At 35.0% G+C, this 24,989-nt stretch overlaps 1 protein-coding gene across 1 annotated transcript in view; it reads right to left on the bottom strand.

Moving 5' to 3' along the window:
- Nucleotides 1–5,226: 5,226 nt before the first annotated feature.
- Nucleotides 5,227–24,989, bottom strand: part of LOC124366905 (activated Cdc42 kinase Ack) — a 90,211-nt gene continuing 70,448 nt past the window's right edge. The window contains 5 exon segments of the mRNA XM_046823504.1: nucleotides 5,227–13,340; nucleotides 15,296–15,456; nucleotides 17,148–18,052; nucleotides 18,360–18,659; nucleotides 23,723–23,880. Of these exon segments, the coding sequence (XP_046679460.1) occupies nucleotides 13,238–13,340; nucleotides 15,296–15,456; nucleotides 17,148–18,052; nucleotides 18,360–18,659; nucleotides 23,723–23,880 (1,627 nt within the window). The 3' untranslated portion in view covers nucleotides 5,227–13,237.

Below are 24,989 nucleotides of genomic sequence, written 5' to 3'. Positions count from 1 at the left end.
TAATAAGTAACGAGGTTAGTAGGATTTGTGTAGAATATCCTGGCTATCTAGTCATCTTCTTTTTTAGACAGAGAAATTAGTATGAAAACACAAATGGATCTTAGTATATACTTTCTCATCCTTAGGATCTCATCTCTATAAGGATGACAGTGCTCAGTACGCATAATTGTGTTTTCTATTTGTGTTCAACTTGGTGTCAAGATGAAGAAAACTAATCTTCTAATTTGGCTCCAACTCTCCTTTCCCTAAACTATCGAACCTCTCTTGTTAAAACGTTACTAGGCAGTGATTTCCCGAATAATCCTTTACCAGTGGAACTTAGCAGACCGGATTCAGCAAGTATCATACACTGTACAGATTATTAAATGACAGCCAAAGGTGAATTAATGTGTTTCTATTAAGTCGGTTTAGGGCCTTGATTCATGATAACACTCATTCAGGCACTCACTCCGATTGCTGATGTTGCTGCTTCCCCAAGCAGTATGGTGGGCATTCGCATCAAAACTGGCAATCAGGTGCCTTGTGGTAAGGGTTCCGAACTCAATAATCCGCCTCATCTCCGCAGTTGGCGGTGGTTTTGGCCGCTGCAAACAGGATTCTGATGTTGCCATCACCTGTCTGCAAGTGAACTCTGTCACGGCTGTGGCTCTGGAACACACTTGTATCATTCTTTTGTGATTTGATTTTGTTACTGATACATATACATATACAATGCTCTAGGGTTGGTACTGCCAGAAATATAAATCAACTTACCCTTATCGGTGCTTTTCCCCATCGCACGGCTGCCAAAGGTCCATGGTTCTTGGATTAGGGCCACGCCTATTTCATCAGCCAAGATGTTCTGGCAGAGCGTTGCCGTAGCTGCTCTGCTGTGGTGAAGGTTTATATGGAGCACCGCTGTCATCCTGTATTGTACATTGCCTCCCTGCAGCTTGAAGATGATCCTGACGCTGCCCAGAAATGGGCGCATCGCCCGACCTTTCAGCTTCTTCAGGGAGTCTTCGTCAAATTGAATTCTCCGTTGGTGCTTGTTTTCCCCCCAAGGGGCTTCGAACAGCTCTTGTTTGCTGTCCACTTCAAGTTCCTTGCGAATAAAGATTGACACCTTAAAACTCTTCACAAGACGTTTGACTGGGCCCATGTCAGCTGAATTCCTTCAAAAGGACTCAATTCCTTGACCTACTTCTCCAGCCACTCCTTGGTTTCTGTGTTGACACAGCCGATCACTATCGCTCCACCTTCAACATGACAGCTGGACATCCTAACGTTTTTGCCCCTGAAGGCGCGTTTGCCCAGTACTTTCTACAGGTTGTTGGTTGTCTACATCGATAGTTTAACTTCCGACTGTTCAAGACGGACAATAGCTTCTCTATTCGGTATGTTTCGGGTGCCTCCTTGATGACATCTCCATCATGACCCTTCCTTCTTTTTTCACCTCCCTTTGCTTGCTTCAGATGTCAGCTGCAATCGCGGCATCTACACACCTGCATAGCTTGAGGTTAGCAGCTTTTGGACTGATTCTGAGGAACTTTTTTTCCCTTGCTCTGGGACTACGACAACATCCAAATTCCCTTTTGAGAAACCGGCTTTGCTGTGTGGTTTTGCCAGAGCTCGGTTCTTCTCTCTTCCCATCTTTTCTGCCTTTCTTTCCGGGGGATTATAGGCTCACCTTTAGCAAGAGCCTCTTTAATCCTTCGCTTTCGTAGTTCACCGCTAGAGAACCGCTTCTTTTTTGGCCCTTCCGACCAAACTTCGCCCTCTGACAAGATAAGTCTGTCATCCTCTACTGGTGACATTTCAGACACTCTTAGTTTCTCAATCGGTAGTTCTTCAGGTTGAGTTCCACATATTATCTCTTGGTACCTCTTGGGTTGGGATTAATGGTTAGGTGTAAGAGAGGACTTAATAGACCTAACCTCGTCAATCGAATATGTTTTTCTTTGCATTCCATAAAGTCATTTTTCATTTCATTTCATTCTCATTTCTCTTGAGTTTCGGATTTGCTTTTTTCTGTTTGTTCTTCTCCATTCTGTTCACACGAGAACCTGGAGTTAGCAGTCCATCTTCCCCGTGACCCGATGGATATTTACGACTGGGTGTCCCCTGGTTCCCAGAAGGCTCCGATGAAGACACAGAATATACCCTTAGTGCCGCGAGACTCTCAGAACAGGCCGTATAAAACCTTAGTCTGGGGTTGTGGTATGAGTAGGGGGGGGGCATCGGGAAAGTGAGGTATAAGGAAATACTCTCGATTTCAGGACCAAACCAAGAGGGTGAAAAGGTTTTCTACCCCAGTCACTGGAATAGTGACAAGGAAAGGTGGCTTCCTCATCTTGCCCTGCCTCTCCCTTAGAAGTTGCAGCACAAGACAAGGAGAGTACATCACCCTCGATCCCATCTGGGAAAGTGTTATGCCGATGAGGATGCCAGTCCCCCACAGAACATTAAAAAGCATAGCATATCAATGATTCAAAAATATTTAACAGCTTGGGTGAGATTGGTACACAACAAATACGTAATTTAGTGCATCTGGTTTGGCGCCGTGATGATGTGGTGCAGGTTATTTTAGTCCAGTGCAGCATGGTGGTTTGTGGGCAGTGTAGGTTCTATCCACCACTGACAACAGATTACATGGTAAGCCATTTATGCTGAACTGATTGATTACTAAACCATCGATTGTAGATATTATAAACCATTTATTTATAAATTATAATCACCCCCAGCTAGCTTTATTTCTCCCCTTACGCATCACATCACAAAGTTAGCCTTTGTAGAAAACCATTGACATATTTGAATGTATTATGCAAGACAAAAAAGTGTTACTTCAATGTATTTTTAATTAAATTAGTTAAAAACATTAAAATATATTTTTAGTACTGTATTGAAACTGAAAACTAAGCATCTAAAGTTGGTTTTTATCATTTGAAGGGTGCCTGAGCTCGTTTAGCTAAGTGATACTTTTGCAGATTTCCCCTCCCCCCCCCCCCCAACTTAATTTACATTGAGTCCTATATTTGGGAACAAGAGACCTATGTTACAGTGATATTCTCAATACTTTTAACTATTCTTCAGAGATAGTGCAGGAAGTATCTCCAGGACTCCGTATGGCTAAAAGAGTCATGTGCCAGTGACATTCTCAATAACTGTAACTATTGTTCAGAGATAGTGCAGGAAGTATCTCTCCAGGACTCTGTTTAGCTAAGAGAGCCATGTGCCAGTGATATTCTCAATAACTGTAACTATCGTTCAGAGATAGTGCAGGAAGTATCTCCAGGACTCTGTTTAGCTAAGAGAGCCATGTGCCAGTGATATTCTCAATAACTGTAACCATCGTTCAGAGATAGTGCAGGAAGTATCTCCAGGACTCTGTTTAGCTAAGAGAGCCATGTGCCAGTGATATTCTCAATAACTGTAACTATCGTTCAGAGATACTACAGGAAGTATCTCCAGGACTCTGTTTAGCTAAGAGAGCCATGTGCCAGTGATATTCTCAATAACTGTAACTATCGTTCAGAGATAGTGCAGGAAGTATCTCCAGGACTCTGTTTAGCTAAGAGAGCCATGTGCCAGTGATATTCTCAATAACTGTAACTATTGTTCAGAGATAGTGCAGGAAGTATCTCCAGGACTCTGTTTAGCTAAGAGAGCCATGTGCCAGTGATATTCTCAATAACTGTAACTATCGTTCAGAGATAGTGCAGGAAGTATCTCCAGGACTCTGTTTAGCTAAGAGAGCCATGTGCCAGTGATATTCTCAATAACTGTAACTATTGTTCAGAGATAGTGCAGGAAGTATCTCCAGGACTCTGTTTAGCTAAGAGAGCCATGTGCCAGTGATATTCTCAATAACTGTAACTATCGTTCAGAGATAGTGCAGGAAGTATCTCCAGGACTCTGTATAGATAAGAGAGCCATGTGCCAGTGACATTCTCAATAACTGTAACTATTGTTCAGAGATAGTGCAGGAAGTATCTCCAGGACGAATAAACACGTGTGTACGTCGGCTCCGTATTTTCACTCTCGTTTACCTGGATTTATCTCACTGTTTGTAATAAGTATTACCGGTGTACGCGGAATTTAATCCGTTATTTCTGCAAAGAGTCTTTCAAGTCAATAGATAAGGCGTGTAGCGATAAAATACGTTTTAGACATCGTATTTCATGCAGCGATCGCCGCCGCAGTCGAGGTCTGGGTCCAAAGGTGAGCCTGTCTCATTATCTAGCGGTACTGAAGCTCTTGCGCTCCTTATCTTTGTCGTCGGACTCGGCCTGCTCCAAAACAACAACAATGAATCCCATTGCAACTGACAAGACCACCAAGGTTGACGCTACTGTCATCGCCGACCTTGTCGGTAAACATCTATCTTCGTGCGACGTTTTCGGCCAGCTTGTAGCCCGCATCACCTATGAGCTCAAAGGTGTCGTCGAAGAGGCTGTGCGGGTCGCACTGTCGTCAGTCAATGATGAGGTGGGAAGGCTGCAGGAGCTGGCGGGCACCTTATCTGTGAGGTTGGAGGAGCTGGACGACCGCTGGAGGAGCGCTGTGACGACATGGAGCAGTACCAGAGACGCCAGAACCTTCCCACCTGGGGGGTGGAGGAGAAGACATATATAAATATTGGGTCCTTGGTGGGACCAAATATAAATAACTCTATACATTGATTTTATTGACATCTTGAAGTTATAAGAAATTCAACTGTATGATTAATAAAAGTTCTTAAATACAAACGAGTCTTCCCTTCCCAACACAAGCGAGCAACCCAGAGATCAGATAATCAAAAAATAAATAAAATATGAATAACAGTAAAACAAAGATTTTCACAGTAAAACTACATTCTTGATGTGCACTTTATCGTTGATGTATGTTTTTTACATCAAAGCAATTAATTAAAAGATTCAACCTTGAAGATTGCCTGTAATAATTTATGAAACATATTTTCTCAGTTATTTTAAACATTGACTACTAATTATTACAAAATTGTTTACAATAATAAAATCCTTTATTTAGCCCCACATTGAATTAAATAACTTTGTTTAGACTTAAACCTTTCATTTTCATGTTGGTGGAGCTTCAAATTTTTGAAGATAAGCCAGCGTCCAAAAGTAGCCATACCATAATCGTGAGCCACACGTAAGAAATACCATAATTCTGACTGACTAAACATTTCCTCTATGAACAATTTTAAAAACTACGGTTGAGGTAGAAATAGACAAAATAGAACATGAGAACCTTTTTAACATTTATTTACAAAATAAACATGAGTATACAAGTGTAGTCGCTAATACTGCGGTAGGCATAGATAATTATTTAAGGCAGACAACTAGCGCTCACAAAGTAGCAACAGACACGTTTTAGCCTATGTGGTACGTTTTGGCTTAAAATTCTCTTTTTACCCAACTAATCAATAACACTAAGTAATGAAGACAATGAGCACATAGAGAAAAATCAGGTGGGGTCACGAATTAATTACCAATTAACCTATCTTTATTAAAGACAATAAAGAATAGAAAAGTTAATATTTGGAATTGTGCATTACGATTTAACAAATTTTACAAGGTTTACAATCACATTTTTCTGGTAACACACATTAGAATCTTATACCCTTGAACAATTTAACTATTCTATACTTACGAAAACTAGGCAGTTAGGTTTACTTGAAATCACAAAATTATGGCTTGAAAATAAATAAAATAAGAGTTAAGACATACACGATGAGTAAATGAGTAAAAAAATTAAAAGTGAACATATTGCACTGCATTTTCTATATATCGTTGCCAACCAGCACCTACATTGGGAATTACTTTGACGAGTATTACTTTGTAATCACGGGGTCATTGAACATTGGGTTTCATTGGAGAGTTAAGCAGTTTTTAAGAATGTTGACAAACCGGAAATTACTACATTAAAAGTCTATTTATATTGTATTTGGGGTCTAGCCTCAATATCAATTGTTCAATTCTACACTTTACTCTAGAAGTCTATTCCTTCACAGTTCAAAAATTATGAATATTTTTGTAAGGGTGTGTGAGAATGCTTACTGAAATTCAATTTAAGTAAAGTAGCATATTAGAATACAAAATCTAAAACTAAAGCATTCCTAAAACTAAAAAATAGCAACAAAAACTCTAAAATATAATTACAAAAAAAGATGTAGTTTTAAATAATAATATAAGTTTTAAGTAATTTTTATGAAGATAAAGAACAAAATAATTATATATTTTAATTAATTTAACAAAAACTGTCCAGAAAGCAACATATGTTCTGAAATAAAAAATGAAGAAACCCAATTTTACTACACAGATTTGAAATATAGATAATTTATTTACTAAATCATCTTAAATATGATTTAAAACTTCAAGTTCTCGCACACCAATATAATTTTGTATTCAAGATCTTTTCCATAAATGTAGAGCAATACTGATTAATAATGCATATCCTTTTTTTAAATTCATACGCACTACAAGATTTGTTTATAAAACGTGTATTTTGTGATGTAATGTCTAACATCGTTTAAAGATTAGGGAAGTGTTGTCTTGCAATGATAGAAATAGTCAAAACAACAAGTACAACAATGTTCACTATGAATAGATGATAAAAGAGAGGATGAAACATAAAAAACTACTTGTGATCTTCAGTCCTTACAATTACTCTCTACAAATAAATGCAAAAATATATTACAGTAAAAAAATAACATCTCGACATATTTACCGTGAAATGTTAACAAATGGACGATGACAAATCTAAATCTACAAAATAAAACCACCTTGCAAATATATATTTATATTGATATTAATTATTGAACTATTTAATAATATTTTATAGAATTAATATAATGTGATGTTGATACCTGTATACACAGTTACATCAGTACAATTACAGATATTATCACAAAATACCTAAAAACTTACAGCAACATCTTTGGTTGCTAAAGAAAAAAAAATCAATCACGTAACATGATAATTAATAAAGTTAAGGAATACATCTGAACTTGTATCTCCTTTCAGTACCGAATTTTGAACTAAAGCTATAGCATCCTTTTTAACCTTTATTCTGAGTTCCTGTACGTTCACCCCACAGTGGTCAGTGGCTCATATTTAGTCACTGTGTCATCTTCACCTATGACGTATTTAACTATCAGATGTTTAACCCTGGCAATTACGATATCTGCATGTTCCCTATGAGTAGATATTTAAATTTTTGATAAACCTAATCACTTGATTTTAGAAACATATAAAGAAGAGCCAACCATGAATAAGTGAAAAATCTACCTACGTTTCCAAGTGTACTAAAGGAAATTTCAATTTTGAAAAAGTGAACTTTACGTCACTGAAAAGAGCAGATTTTTTTAAATGCATGGTTATTTTGTGACAAATCCAGGGGATTTCTTTAGACTTTCTTTAAAATTTGGTTGTCAAGTAAACACGTGCTTCTCTATAACATCCAGCGACTCATGTCTAGTTGAATTAATTTGTAAAATGAAAACCGTTTTGATATATTTTGGGGTGAAATTAACGTATTTGGATAGTCTTAAGTGTGTATATATAGTAAATGATGTATACATTACGTCAGTTTGTTGTATGATTTTCATCTTGTGTTGCTTCATCTAATTTGTAATTACAAAATATTTGTATTTTTATGCTTAGGTATTTTACATCAAGTTTCAACACCTATTCTGATAAGACTAATCATTTACTACATGTGTAAGTTCCAAGGAGGCAATAGAAATAATCCAAACCATGAAAAAAAATTCTTGACTGGAGTCAATGAAATACCATCTTTTGTATGTCTCATAAATAAATCACTGCTTTAAGGAAAATTTCCAACAGACCTTAAACTAGCCAGGGTACAACATGAACTTAAGGAGGGTAATAAAACTGACTGTAATAGCTATAGCCCAATATCTCTCTCTCAACGTTTTCCAAAGTGTTAGAAAAATGTAATGTGATTACACCATCACTTAAAAACGAATGGCTTACAGAATAAAGAACAACATGGTTTCACAAATGGAAAGTCAACCCAATCAGCAATCGTTGGACTACAGTAAGGCTTTTGCTTGCTGGATCATGACCTCCTTTAAAGAAATTTGCACATCTAGGTATATATGGAGCGACTCTGAAACTATTTCATTCCTACATCACTGTTAGGAAACAATTAGTGGAAGTAAAACATAACAATGGCAAAAAACAGATACAGTAATATCTGAACCCTTATATGTGAACAGAGGAGTACCACTAGGGTCAGTGGACCAGTCCTGTACATAATGTTTACAAATGATTTCACAAGATATATGGTAGGAAATGGAAAACAAATAATGTATGATGCTGATGACACTGTCTTACTGCTGAGTAAAAATGCTCCTGACAACCTTGAAATAAGTTATTATATTGCAATGAATGTGGCATTGGACTACTGTCAAATTAATTACCTAGAAGTAAATGAGAGTACATCGAAACAAATTATATGGAGTAAGAATAAAGATCATGTATGCATCCCACCTGAACTTAATCACTAGAAGAACCTAATTATCTGGTCTAATTATTAATTGTACACTTTGTAATAATTTATTGCTTTTTCAGAAAAGCATTTTTCAAAAATTACCAACATAAACATAGCAAATTATTACCTACTTTAAGTTTTTGCTAATAAACTTTTTTTTATTTTTCTTTCAGTGGAAAGACTTATAAATTTGAATTTAGTTAATAAAACAAAATTAATTTTGGGATTGTAAGACATGTTGTCTTTTTAAGTAAAGCAATATTTTATATTGACCTATAAAAAAATATTATCGATTTCAGTCAATTTGCTACCGTTTTGTATATGTTGAAAAGTACATCTAGTAAATTTGAACAATGTTCCATATTTTCTTATTAGAAGATAAAGGTGGAGCAAAAACCTGTGATGGATGGACGTTATGGCATTCAGCGCATAGCTTGTCTGTGTGTCAGTGAAGCCATCCTATACCATGGCAGCTCTAGAACCCTTGTATGTCCTGTCTCCCCTGCAGCTTTAAGAAGAGTGAGACGACTCTGTTTCAAGGGATGAATTCAAGGAAGTCAAGTACTTCAAGTACCTAAAGTAAGTATAAATCAATAATTTTAACCACGCATATCCAGCTCGGTTACTACACTGAAACAGTTCTGATTTAATCATCTTCTCTAGGGATCATACCAAAGAGCCACGGTGATCCCTCTTTTTAGAAGGGAGTTCAGATCTGATACATGGATGGATCAAGAAAGAATAAAGGTGTGGTGGGGTGAAAGACAATACCCCAATTTCTTCTCCTCTAAGGGACTGATATCCTTCCCAACTGTCTTTTAAGCACAAATATTTGCAAATACATCCGTGTACCTGGTTCAACCTACCAAGAAAACCAAAGGAGCTAAAATCCTATCAAATAGTGAAGCTGTATTGAAATGCATTTCTCTCTATAGGAAATGCTTCCTAGGTCTGAGACAAGTGAAAGCTTCCACAAACCCCCCCCCCCCAAACTCCCCTGCTGTTTAAGATGGGTATTTCTAAGTTGTATACGTGTCCCTGCTGCTCAGTTCGAAGAGAATACTTTACACATCATCTGTGACTGAGAAGTGATTGCCTTGTCTACGTGGAGACACCTTCACAGGGCTTTTCTAAAGTGATATTTTTAGCTCCTTGAAGTACCTTGTGGATTATCAAGAGCCTCAGAATGACCTGGGGTAACAGGGGTCAGTCACAGCAGATCCCAGCGTCGTGGTAACAGGGTTCTCTTACCAAATCAATCCTCTCTAACGTATAATATCAACATATACTAATAAACGTGGTGAACATTCCTACAAATTAGGAATACGTTTATTAATTAAGTTTGACATAATTAAAATACACATACGTAAATACGTTTATAACATAATTAAAATACGTATGCGTAAACACTTTTATGCATTATTAAAAATGTTGACCTTTATCTTTGAGTTGTAATAATACCAAATTTTTATGGCCTATATTTTTGTTTAAAATAATTTTAAAAATTCATTTATAAGTTAAATTTTGTTCTGAATATATTCTTTTAAATATTTTTATAAGATTTGCCTTTAACTATGCAGGCTTTGTAATTACTATTTATTATTTTAACCACAAATCTTCTAAAGCTCCTTCGGTATCAAATTTGTGACCTCTCATCTTGCTACAGGGTTCACTTAGTTTACTTGTTTTTAAAATATTTTATTCCAAACTTCGTGATTATAGTAATATAGGGGCCTTTTAGTTTTATTTATGAGTATTATATGTGTTTGATTTATCGAAATTTGTCTTATAAGTATTTACTATAAAACAGCATGTATATATAATTATACAAATAAATATATAAGCTAACATAATTTACGTTGTTAATTTCTTATACAAAAAAAAAACGGATCAATAATAAAAGTGTAAAATAATATTTTAAACAGACTACCATACTGTTGTATTGTGTGTTCTTGTATTAGGAAATAAGTGAGTGTGCTCATGTGCCTGATGAGTGGTGATGGCTCTTCTATCATTACATAAAATAATGAAAAAAAAGGCATCTCTTCCCTAAACACCACTTTTGGCAAGAAATCTTAAATTTATCAGTTTAAAACAATATAAAAACATCAATTCGCGCTTTTAGCACAAAAGTTATATAAATACCGTTAAACAACTTTCAGATGTATGCTTTCTTTATCCTAGGTGCCACATGATACATTTTTTTATACTTTAAACTAACAAAAGATAAAAAGTACTGAAATATAAGAGGATTTTAATTTCTAAAACACCAATACAGTAACTTAGAAAATTTGTTTTAAAACAGTACCTACAAAACAACGTTTCCTTAATTTTAACTAAAACTATGCTTCCAAGCAATCTCCCTGTACAATAAATACTAATTACTAATTTAAATTCATAAGTGTATAATTACTTTAATGATATACTGCTTAAAAACAACAAAACACCAACATTCAGGTGTGCGTTCAGGTGACATAAGAAATATTAAAGGACTTTTTGACATATTATATTCACTGCACAAATTAAATATGTTCAAGGCATATCCAGTAAGTAAATATACTGAGGCTCTCAAGGCCAAAAGTGTTTTATATATGTATGTGTGTTGGATACATTGCCGTGTAACCTGATTCCTCCCCTTCGCAAAGAGATCAGTTTGAGGTTAGTTCGAGAACTTTCAATGTAACAATAAGTTTCCCAACAAAAGTCAATCCACTTTCCCGCCGAAAGCGCAGCGTCATACGTTATTTCGTTTAAAAGTGAAAAACTCCAGTTGAGGTTTATAAAAATTGCACAATTCCAAATGATGGAGCCAGAAATTAATCTCCGTGCAGTTCGTAGTGTCTAAATATCTATGGCCCGGCCTCCACTCAATTCAACTTGTGTTGGTCTGTCAGCTCTTTTGGGACACACATCGCGGACAAATTCCAATATCTGAGGTTTACTGTGATGGTTTTTTGTAGCAAAGATCTGGAAAATAGCACAAAAGATTCATCCAAAGTCAATCTATGATCGTTACAGAACGCATATTCATTTTTTAAAGCCTGTCAGTCAAAATTGAAGGTCTTCCCATCCTCTGATCATGATGCAGACGTACAATCGTTTTAGAAATCACTACACCACTTGAACACATTCGCACAATTCATAGCTTTTTCACCATATTCAGTTTTTTTACCTCATTATTAACCTCAACCAGAGATTTTCCCTTCTGAGATAACGGATAACGCCGCAGGAGATTGAATTAACATTTTTCACTAAACGTACTGTTTGAAATGAACAGTTCTCGATGTAATGACCTTGAACTGGTCTCATTGCAGAGGGGAGGAATCAGGCTACTCGGCAATGTATGTATCATATCAGAAAAAAACACTTCCGGCCGTGACAGCCTCAGTATACTTACTTTCTGGGTATGCCTCTTGTAAAAAAATACACACATATAGGTCAAGGACAATAACCGAAGAGAACAAAACATTTTTGTGCTTTTGTACATTTATCACAGCATAGTAGAAAACATAGCATAAAGGTCCTTCTACAAAATACTGTGCTATAATGCAACTATGTCAAGCTACTTTATGGTATATCACATAGAGTTTTCACTAAGAAGCTATCGGCACGAAGGACCTTCATGCTACAACTTACGACAACAAGTGTAACATGATCATTACTACTATCTAATGTGTATATGTTGTTGTTCAGTTAATATCAGTAAAAAAAAACGTATATAAAAAAGAAAATGTAACATTTTATATACATAAAACCAGGCTATGTACAGAGATGTGCTAAGATATAACCAATGAAACTTACCCTAACTAATAAACAAGACAAGGAATAATGGGCTAGAACCATTCCTTTTATATTAAAAATTTATAACATTTCCTGTATACATATTGTTTGAATTGGAGACAATTTTAGAGTCTTATCTTAATTAAAATCAACAACTGTAATAACACTTTCATTAGTCAATGATTAATTCTACCATTACACGGAATTTAAGTATTACAATAAAATAATGTTTTACATAAAATACTTTCTTGCAAAAGATATAAACTACACTGATTTCTGAATGTTGAAAACGTTTACTTTGGTCTGAATTACTTCAAAACAAAAATAATTGTAATTACTCAGTATTGATTGCATGGTTCTGATTTAAAGAACCACTATGTGATAGTTACTTAAATAAAGAATAAATTAAAATATCAGTTGAAACCTAAATTTTCTGAACAATTTATTTATAAAAATCATTTACTTTCGGTAATGATTTTTAAATTTTCAATATTTTATGGTTCTTTCTTAAAAAAAAGAAAGGAAGAAATGCTGATTTCATAAATTCATATGCCTACTTTAAATTTTTTTCAGTTTAAAGAATCAACAAAATGCAGTTTTATAAATCTAAATTTTAACCTTTCAAATGATTAAATTAAGATTAATAGATCTTAGATAATTTGTATTTAATGGTCCTTATAAACCAATAAGATACAGTACATTAAATGGGATTTACAAATGTACTTAAGTGTTGAAAGAAACCATTGGAAAAACCAAATTGCCAGGGACTATAGAATATTACCACTTGAGTACACAAAGTAGCCGATAAAATTCAATTACAGCGTTTTGTCTAATAAAACAGAAAAGTTTGTAAAACAACAACAACCAACTAGGCAACATCTGACACTTAACACGTTACAAAATATAGCCTATTTCTGTTTAACAATGATATAGTTTAGTTTAGGTTATGTTACGGCTGATGCTAGCTTTTGACAGAGTCCAGGATGAGAGAAGCGGCCTGCTCCACGCTCCAGTCACACTTGTGTAATGCTGCCTCGCACTGGTGTCTTGAGGCCAGCCCTAACCTGCACCAACAATTGGACCTTTTATACAGTCATCTTTTCTCACCACATTATTTTACCACTGAATTACTGGTATGTAAATCAAACCTGTAGTGTATTAATATAACATTAATGACAACAAATTATTCATATGTGGAAGTGTAAAAATACAATGGTCTCATTAATTCGGTATTAAGTTAAAGAGTAAATTATAATTTAGATAAGTAGTAGAAGCGAGCGTGCGCTCGTGACAACCAAGAAAGCAGTAATACACGCCACGGATATTTTTGGTTATGGCTCTGTAGGTGACGCAGAACTGACGAGCAGGTGGTCGGAGTTAGACAAAGGGCGCTCCCGTCCCCCTGCCGCAGAGTGAAGGTTGTTTATAAATACTTCCTTGGCAACCGTGATAAGCATGGAACGTGCACCGGGCATTTGGAAGGCTAACACTAAATGATAAAACCCAAACTGTTGGCGTTAACAGAAAGTACAGCCCAAACTCTTGATACCAGCTAAAAATATAGCCTCCAATTTTGGCATTGGGTGTAGAATTCACAAATACAAGTTTAGAATACACAATGAGTAATGCCGGTGCATCAATATGGCGGCTACAGTCCTCTCGAAATTATAAAGTTGGATCATAAAATAAACACTTATAATCTACTTATTCCTTGAAGATATCTATACAACTTAATGGCAAATTTCAGAAGAAAAGTTTAATGTCGTTTGATACTAACACAACTCTAATAATATTAGGAGAAACAATAAATTACTAGTGCCTAGTTTCACTAGTCGTCCAATATTACAAAAATGTCGCAAACAATGGTTGTATTGAAGGTCTTTCTTTGCAACATACATCAACAAACAGATGTTTGAAGCAGATGATCTAGTTAAGAAATAAATTCTGAAAGCAGTGATGTAGCCGAACTCATTCCTAAACGAAGTTTCCCGCGGCAAAAGTATAGGGAAAAAGTCCTGTTTTTTCGTGCTCTCTCAAAGTGCACGACAACACACGGCAAACCAACATTTGTATTACTTTATAATTTTGGTGCACACTTATTACGCATATTATTCAATAAATATATATCAAATTAATCAGTGAAACATCACAATTAATTTGGTATACTATTTGTCCTACTTAAGTTTTGTTTTCGATAGCAAACGTTTTATTTAATAGATGACTGCAAAATCGACTAGTGACTAGTCATTCAAATTGGAGAATACCTTCTTATCTATGCAACTTTTAAAGTTCAATGATGATACACAGGTGGGAAATCAAGAAGTATTTTTAACGTACACTTTTAATAAAAAAAGATGAACTCTTATGTGTTTTTGAATAAAATCAGTTTATCCACTCAAATTTGAAATTGTTAACCTTTTGATTGCAAAGAACCGAGTTAGTGGGTCCCCAAGTAATTCTGAAAATTTCTGAGGACCGACTACATTACTCTTTCGAATATTTATTATTATGTTACTAAGTATGGACATAGGTCTGTGGATCTGGCGGAAGACAGGGTGGCGTGGAAGAGGCTCATAGACGAGGCAAAGAATCGACTGAGATTTGTTACGCCCCGGCAGTAAGTAAGTAAGTAAGTATGGACATATAGCATTGTACTTAACCTCATTTGAGGTTCATTAATCAATGAAATAAAAATAGATAATCTATCTTGATTTCATTTTTTATTCCTGGTAAAAGCTATTTACCAAACGTGAGTACATTAATTTGAACATTTAACACTAATATATAAAAAAATCAAAAGTCAGTCATACAGATATTTAATGTTTGGAAACTTGGTATATTTGTCCCTATTTAAATAGGTAACAATAAAAAGGTGCTTACAAATAAATTAAGATCATGAAATAAATTTCAACAGGTCTTTTTATTAAAACAATATTATAAGTAATAGTCTACTTGTACTTGTCGTAAGTGCTTGGCACTCAAAGGGTTAAAACAGATAAAATCACTTTGACTACGGTACCTGGTCAGAGTGTCCAGCTTGAGTTGCTTGAGCGCTGCCGGCACTTCCCAGTTGTGGTCCTGAAGGGCTGCCAGACACTCCTCCTCCTGCACCACCCCCTCTGCCCCCACCGCTGCTATCAGCTGCCTCAGCTTGTTCTCCCTCATCTCATTACCCGCCGTCTGGAAAACCAGTATGAACAGATCATAGCCTGTTTAATTCAAACCGGTATTTTCTGATTAAATTTAGGCCACCCAATTCAGAGCATACTGCGGCTGTTATGATGGGCAAAATTACTGTACATATCTGGCCAGCCGCACGTGGTCAAAGTCAAGGTGATTGGCCTGTGTGGCAGCAGAGCATTCGTGATTAGATCCTCTAGACTTTTTATATTATACTTATATGTACTATCTCCAAGGAATTTTTTGTTACCTTAAGTGCAGCACAAAAATCACACAATCAATCAATATTACTGTACAATTCATGGAGCATTTATAAATAAACAATACATAAAACAATTAGTAGTATTTTTACAGTACATGTTGAAATAAGTTAAGTAATGAATATAAATACCTATTACAAAGCTGAAAATGGATGGAAAATAATAGATAGTCCAACATAAAATTAGAATACAGCAGCAGTTCTAATTATTTCTTCACCAAACATAGCCAAAAACCTGAGCAATTTTAAGAAACTTGAGAAAATCCATATACTGATCAATCTACCATGCCACCTTATAAGCTGCTATTATCCAAACCAACAATGACACACAGCTTTTAGTGCTTGGTATCAGCTTAAGTACACCATAGCTGCTGACTATAATGCTCCAAATATGTTACGATACTTTTTTCCCTTTACTTTTAAAAATTCTGGCTGATATGGTTGGAATCCAAATGTTTCAGCCTAGTGTTGTTAAGTATTGAATTGTGTCTTCTAGAATGTTTTTTATCTAAAGTGAAACGTTATTTTCAATATTTCCTTATAATATTATAAATTTAAAAGTACCTTTGTTTGTTTGTTTTGTTTTCACGTGTAAACTATTCAACCATTATACTGAAATTTTACATGGACATTCTTAGGGTCTCTAGGATGAATATAAGGTTTTCTTTTTTCAAAGATGCCTCCAGACTAAACCCCAATGGTCTCTAAAGCAGCAAAAAATCCCATCTTGATCTCTAAAGTTGTATAATATGAATTGAAAGAGCCTGTTAAATGTAATCAACTGTTCTCTTTAAATATTATACATATTATGACAGCATGAACATATGTTTAGTTACTATAACCACTATTTTAAATTTGTTTACATTTATAGAGTGAATCATAACATAAGTAACAATACTTCTTATTTCAACATCGTAGCAACAAGGCAAACCAGTTAAATTAATGTGGATTTTGCTTTATGAATAAATTGTGAATCTGTACATGTAAGGTATTGAATTTGGTTTCCTTAGGCACAGTAGGACGGCATATTAAAAATATATAATTTTTTAATTATATATAACACAAATAGGGAACTCAGAAAAAATCTAAAAATTAATTTACAACACAATCTAGAGGTGGATGGATAAAATAAGTTAGTCTTTAATAGCTAAACTTACAATGGAGTTCAGTTTAGGGTTTTAATATTTACATAATTGAGAATTCTTCACCTTCTCAGAGAGGGCCAGTCAGGATGATAGAAAATCTTAAATATAATTTTAAAGGTTTTGATGGTAAGGCACCAATGATGTGAAAAACTTAAATTTATACAATAACTAATTGTCAGTAATAAATCAATATCTCTGTCAATTCCAATGCCTGGCTAGCTAGCTAACTAAGGTGTTATTGTACAAACTCATTTATCTACCACCAAATTAGCACATGGAAAACTTACCACAGCGTATGAGTAGACAGAATTAGTGGGCTGAGAGGTTGTGGCTGGAGTCTGCGCGTAGACACCCCACCCAGAGTCTACAGGGTCGTACTGGTGTGGCTGAGAGCTGGAACTGGATTGAGAGTTCCTTGTCGTTGTCCCGTACATGTGTACGTTCCTCTTATCCCTGTCATTCTGCTGTTGGCTGATCCACATCTTGTTGACAAGTGACTCCGATTCACTCAGATTCTGCTCAAAACTTTTCACGTTCTTTGCGTCACCATTCACGTTGGGAGTAGAACCGAAGTCTCCCGTACCGAGGTTTCCGTACCTCAGTTCTGCTCCGGGTTGACTGGCGAGTGTCGGTGTGAAACTCTGCGGCAAACAGACACTCTGTGATCTGGAATTCCGATTGCTATCTGACCGAAGGTTTACACTCTTTGTGGACCAAGAGTTTTGCACCAGAGATCCCACCGGGAGCGGTGAGTAATTCGGTGCTGCGACATTGGACGGTTTACGCTGCAGAGATCTCGCACCCATTGACTGTGGCGGTGGATTTAAGGTGGGAATCGATTCACCTGATGCACTTTTTGCCGCACAGTGGTTCCAGGTGTTGTGAGTATTTGCACTGGCTTCCTTCTGACCCAGGTGTTTTTCAAGTTCAGAAATAAACTTTGGATCTAATTTCTTCACCGGGGACTCCTCAAGCTCTGCGTTGCAATAGGGCCTGGAGGGCACGGAGTTGTCCTTGGGAACATTCTCTACACTGACATGTGAATAGTACCGTGTTGGACTGTACACTCTGGACGTATCAAACGGGTCGGGAGAGAGAGGTCCGGTGTGGTTCTGGCAGTTGACGTAGCTGCTGCTACGCTGCTCCTCTACTGCTACTGATTCTGTTGTACTCCAGTAATCCGTATCTGACCCTAAAAAATAACAACAACAAACATAAACATAAATTTAGACCCATCATTCAGGACTAATACAAAACACTGCATACATTAAATTATACATACAACAAAGAATACATTGTATTCACTCTCTACAACCAACGCATAAGGTTTGGTGCAAAAGAAAATAACCTTTGAATACAAATTATACAAAGTGAATTTTAAAAAATGTACCTAATGTAAAACAATAAAGTGTTCACATTTAGTAACGTTTTGAACTTTAAAACAATATCAGACAAAAATTCAGTTCCAAATACATAAAAAAAGTCAACAATTTACCCACCATTCTCAGAAACATCAATGGGCTCGTCCAACAGGCTGGTGCCAGGGCTGTGCCCCGCTGGCGGGGGGGCTGGAGCAGGAGGAGGAGGTCCGCCAAAGTCTATCAGTACAGCGTCTGTCTGCGGTGGCACAGGATCTGGGGGACGCCCAGGAGCAGGACGGATAACCCGGGAGTCAGTGTTTCCGCTGCTACTGCTGCTTCCACCTTGAGGCTTGGAGCGGGAGGTTTTCTCATCACGCAGTTTAGAATACTCAAACTGCCCTCGAGCCGTGTGCCTTTGCAACAAGTGGGTAGTCTGACCTGTGTCAAAATATTATACAATCATAAACGTTCAAAAAAGATAGTGTTTTAAGCTAACTTCATTGCAAACTACAACCACATGTTTTCTAAAAAAAATATGAACATGAGTATAATCTTATTTCACCCATTCTGTGATGAAGGCAATAAGGCCATTGTACAACAATTTCAACTCACTAACCTCCTCTTGACAATTGCACATCCACCATTACATAGTCTTTAGTTAAAATAACATGTTACGGACTTTGTTTATGTGACCTACGATCCCCCTTGTTGGACAACTTCAATGTAGAAACGTCAGCGGTTAAAGCTAGCGGACTATAGCACAACTAGGCAACGATCACCACAGAATTTCGGCTTCAGCCTGATAGGGATCGCTTCAACAAGAGTGCCTTCCAGCAGAGGGCTAAGACACTACACCATATAACTATGCTGCTACTGATTGACTTATTTCTCTTTCCCTCCCTCTCTCTGCCTCTACCTCTCTCCCTCCCTCCTTATTATATCTCCCTGTCATATCTCTCTCCCTCTCTCTCCCTCCCTCCCTTTCATATCTCTCTCCCTCTCTCTTCCTCTCTTTCTCTCCCTCTCTCTCTCTCTCTCTTCCTCTCCCTATCAATATCATTTTTCTGAGTCAGGCAACTGTACCGATTTTCAGTTTCAAAATTAGGCCCAAACGGTTGAACATTATTTTTAAATTGTAAAACTAATTTCTTTTTTCCTGGAATCAATTACTTTAGTAAAGTCAGTATTGTTATCTAAAACAGGATTTTGGTCATTCAATTCAGTAGCCTTCACCCCTATCTTTTTGATAAGGTGGAAAGCAAGTTAAAAAGTTTGACATCTAGTTTGCTTTGATCTGGCTTTATAAGGACTCACTGTCTCTTTATAACACTTCAGAAGCCGCTTCCAAAGACCTAATTGAGTCCACACATCACCAACATCGTTTTTGTACATCTGACATCTGGTAGTATTTGAAGTTTTATGTTTATCCAGCTTTTTAATTAAATAAATTCTCTTCTAGTTCAGTTTGAAGAATAAGTGTCTATGTTTTATCATTTTAATTTTTCAACCTTGTAGTTACCAGTAATTTTATCAACACTTCACTCTCTTTTTTTTATAGTTTGCCTAGTTGTTTAATTTCCTCCTCTTTTTCTCTGATTATGTCTGAGTTCCAATAAATATGTAGATTTCCTTTTTTTTTTCAAGTCATACAACTCTTCTTTCAAATCTTTATTTTCATGAAGAGTACCATTATCGATAACTTTTTCCAATAAAAGGGAGTACTTAAGTTCAGAAATATCTCCATAATTGTCCAAATTCAGTTTCAAATCCAGTTTTCCTTAAGCAATCATCACACTTCCATACTTTCAGTTCCTTGTGTTAAGGTTTTAACTACAGAATATGACAAATTAATGCATCTAATGTGTATCCACGCTTGACAAAATCCTTTACAGAAAACACCTCCATGTCGAACATTTTTACCATATTTTCTCCATTAATTTAATTTAGAATCCGTTTTAGTCATATCTGTTTGATTATGTGAGAAGTTAGGGTTTTTTAATATAAATGAGAATTAGTTCATATTTTAAAATGGAGATATGAATTTGTTGGACTGAAAACATATTCAGTGGTGGTAAACAAAATAACCAGTAGGCTTCAAAAACTATCTTATCGAGTTCTAGCACAGAAATAAAATCTTCTTTTATAGGCCATAGACTGCCTTGCTGACATGAAATGTCTTGTCGGCAGAGTAAAGTTATAAAACCTTCTTTATCGGCCAGAAAAACGCTACTAAGAGTGCAGGGGGATAATAACGATATTATGAGCCCACAAACAATGTCACTACAGGCAACTACTCTTAAACAAGTGCAGAAGATTGACTCTCTAAAACCCAAAGCCCCAGCAGCAAATAATGAAGCCAAACTACTGAAAAACTGCAAAATGAACTTTCTCCCATAATACACAAATGTTTCTCCCAAGGAACCTTTACATCTGGTTTTAAGTGTCAAGGTATATGCTAAACACAAGAAGGGTGACAAGACAGAAGCTTCAAACTAAAGACCATTTTCATTACTGTCAAACTTCTCTAAAGTAACGTGGAGGGTTGCTCTCACCCGACTGTTGGAGAGTTGTAAGTGGAACGGACTACTGACAGATAGACAGCATGGTTTTTTAGTGGAAGGTCAACTACAACAGCACTTAATGACTTGATTGAGCACATTATACACCACCTAGAAACTGGGGACATTGTTGCTGGCATACAGCAGAGCATTCGATTGCTTGAGCTATGACTTAATATTTAGAAAATGAATGCTCTTGGAATCCAAATAGGGAGGCTAAATGAATAAAAAACTACCTCAATGGAAGAAGCCAAGTAGTTGAAGTAGAGCATATCCTGGAGAAATCGACAACCACAGTCAAGTCAGACTCACTTCCTATCCAAAGAGGAGATCCACAGGGATCTGTGCTTAGACAAATAGAGCGAAAATTTCAGAACTTCCTAATAGCACAGCAACCTAAGAAGTGAATCACTTAAAAGTTGTCAAAGAAGAAAAGCTGTCCTGGGAGAGGCATGTAAACAAGGTCTGTCAAACAGAGCTAAGCTATCTTTGTTACTAAGACAATAAGCACTAAAGCAGCTAGCAAAACTTCATACATGTATGCACTGTTTGAGTCAAACCTACGGTATGGCATTATGACCACTTTAGCTCTTCTGACAAATTACGTAAAATGTTTGATAAATTCAATACAATTTTTTTTTTTACACCAATTCAGGTCTTGACGATCTCGTATTAAGCTTACTCAATAAAATCAATCACTAACTTCAATTTAAACTACAATACCACAAAATTATATACTGTAAGAGACATGCAAAATGAATATAGAATGGTGCAAAAGCAGTTTGTGGAAATTATGGATGATGTAGATGTATAGTTCCAGAATGATTGTTTGAACATTCTTGAATGTCAAATTTATTAAACTCAAGCACACACAATTTCATTATAAACTGAATAGTAATAATCTTGTCAAACGATCAATGTCTCATTCTTATCATGAGTTCTTTGTTTCAACAGATGATTTCGTCTAGAATCATATTTGTAGAAACTTATCTAGAGAATAAAACGTTTGTAGACAACCTTACCAAAGTATGAAATCCTTACAAACCAAACGGGCTTTTACATAATATTTTGAGCTAAAGCTGTTTATTGATTCTGAAATACAAAAGGTTGCAAAAATCAGGCTAAGCCGAATACTATGAATGTGTATCCAGAAATGCTAGATCTATGATGCTATTACACAAAATGAAAATGGATGATCTGATGTAACGTTAGCAACAAGCAACATACACGTGTTAAACAGCAAACTGTCAAATAACACAAAAGGTTACTTCAAGTCTGTGCTACTGGCTCTGATGTGACATGTTAGTTACCAACAGGCGCACAGGCTATTGCACAATGTCGACTTTCTTGCCAGGGGGTGTGAGCGATAAGTTTGTTCTTAATTTTAGAAATCTTGTACAAAAAGGTACATTTTTATCTAGTACAAAGGTAAGTAGACACATTGTAAGTAGTTTTTTGAAGAACAAAAAGTGTATGTAAACTGTATACAAATTATACAGGAAGAGATTTTAATCGAAAAACAAATTTGGACTTTGACTGTATTATGTGATAAACATCTACTAGGTAATTAGAAAACTAAAATAAAAATTATGGCTAGAAACATTTGTAGCTAAATTTATTGGTTCACATTTTTAATTTACTACTATTTATAAGGGAAAATGTTTGATTTTTAAAGAATTTTCACTGGTCAAAATACACAATAGGTATATTTATATACATCCATTCATGAACTGTTAAAAAAGGATATTGTGCCCCAGTTAAAAAACAAAATTGCCATACTCCTTCAATTTATTCCGTAATGTCAGTCATGTATTGAAAATAAATATAAAAGGACAACTATTGGTGCATCATCCAATATTGGCATAGGAATTTATAATATCTGTCATAATGGCTACAATGTTTTTTACTTTATGAAAACAACACTACTATTAATTTTTTTTTTCTTTTTTATTGAGGAGGGGAGAGTTACTAGTTGTGTGAAATGTGTCAGCTTACCAAAAAACATTGCTGATTGATATTAATTATCTTAATGCCATCTTTAAAATTAGACCACTCAATTAAAAAAAAGTTATAATATCTCCTTGTAACTTCCTATTTTAAATGAGGAATCTTATACAATTCTGTAATAAAAAAATTAGAAAAATGGTTTAAAATTTAACATTATTTTTGAAATAGAAACTCAAGGTTATTTCACTACAGCCAGCTTTTAAGCACATGGCACTCAAGAAGTTATCTTATCATTATGATATGCATTTTGTAATTGTTAGCAGATCGGAAAGATTTTACAGAATAATCACATATAAGAAGATGATATAGCTATGTGTTTGGCTTCACAGTAATACAAATGATGTTACATTTTTCAACTTATAATCCAAAGAAATTTTTATATTCATAAATAATACATTCACAGTCAGTATTAAATTAAAAAGAAGTTCTTTTTAAATATATTAACAACATTATTGTTGTGAAAAAGAAAGAAAATATGCTACGTAAAAAGAACAAAAAGAACATTGATCAGAAATAGAAAATATAAAATGGTTTCTTCATGAACTAAACAGAATGGTCCAGAAAAAATATTTTTATCTGTAGAAAGCATATAGATAATGTTTCTTCAATTATACTCTCTGGTTTTACACATAATCAAAAGTTTAGTTTTAAGTGTTAATTAAAATGAAACTTTTATTTAAGTATGATTTACCGTAACATCTAGAAAAACTTAATTACTCCTTTGAGGAATATTCATTATTATGAGGAATGTATGGTTAAGTGTGAAAAACTTGTGTATATATAAAACAAAATACGTATGTATAACGAAAAAGTAAGTAAAATACGTTGTTAAACGTGAGTTTGTTTTCAATGAAAATTTAGACGTTCCCTACAAGGGTACGTTGAGGAAGCTGCAAGAAAGTCCAGCACTGGCAGAAGCCACAGTAGTTACAGTACCTAATGTAGGATACAATGTCAACAGACGAGTCAACCACACTGGCATCTCAAGCTCTGGTAAAACACCTAGCAGACGTTTGGAGTCGAAACCTGATAAAACTCTTTCTACCTCACCTGAAATGTGTTGTATCAAAATATGAACTAGTGTTAAAAATACCCTCAATTAAATTAAACTAAAAGACAAGTTTGAATCAAAAAATTAATTCTTAAACAGTGCAGTGATCTTTCAAAACTGGCCATCAATGTTACATTTACATTGTCAATGTTCTTCAATGTTTCTTTACGAACACGACGTAAATAATAACTGTAAAAAATTACATTGTGTAAAAGTAGTAATAGTCAACCATTTTAATCTGTTTTATTTTTTCGTAGTAATTATTCAAAGAATTGAACTTGTATCAATTTTTGTATATTTATTCTCAGCACTATTAAGGTTTGTCAATTCTCAGTATAATGATATTTGGCATTTAATTTTGTAATCACTATATGATCTGATTTATCCAAATAGGTGCATGTAACACTGGAGACGTAAATATGTTGGATAACAAGGAACATAATCTAAATGATGATAAAACATAACAAAACTTAAAAAGCACATTACATACTAGTAATTTTATTCTTTTAGGCCTTGTAGGTGTTAACAGGGCAGTTTCTTTATAATCGACGATGTTTGTGCAAAACTTCTATAATTGAGTTTAGTTCAATTAATAGAACTAAAAAATAAATACTCATTTAATATATAAAGCTCTTTCTTCTGCATTGTGTTGTATCAAAAGTACTATCGCTGAAATTAAATTAAAAAACTTCTAAATTAAGAAATTGAAAAGTAAGACCCTAATCGATGTGGATTGGTCTTATCACTGTTAGTAGTGATAATCTTATATTGTATTCTAAAACATGCATTTCTGGTATTTTCAAAATCTTAAAGAGCTTAAAAAATATTTTTAATAAAAAGATTTTACTGAATTGTCTACGTATGTGTGATTACCATTGAAGTCCGCTTATACTCTAGGCTTAAGAAAAGTTCTCTAAAAAAATTGATTTCATTCTTGTTAATCAAAATATTGGACCTAGGTAATAAAATAAATACTACAAGAATAATATTTTCACCCATTTTAAATTACATTTTGATTTTCAGATAATATAGAAAACAAAATTAAAAATGAACAAAACAATTGTTATTTTGAATTATCTGTGTATAATATGAATATTGAAAACCTGCAACTGTTAGTCTTCTTATTCACAAAACTAATTTTGTCATCAAAAA

Source organism: Homalodisca vitripennis, chromosome 7, assembly GCF_021130785.1.
Source record: "Homalodisca vitripennis isolate AUS2020 chromosome 7, UT_GWSS_2.1, whole genome shotgun sequence".
In the NCBI taxonomy this organism is placed as follows: domain Eukaryota; kingdom Metazoa; phylum Arthropoda; class Insecta; order Hemiptera; family Cicadellidae; genus Homalodisca; species Homalodisca vitripennis.
Note: the sequence above shows the minus strand (reverse complement) of the source record. Positions and strands in the feature narration are given on the sequence as shown.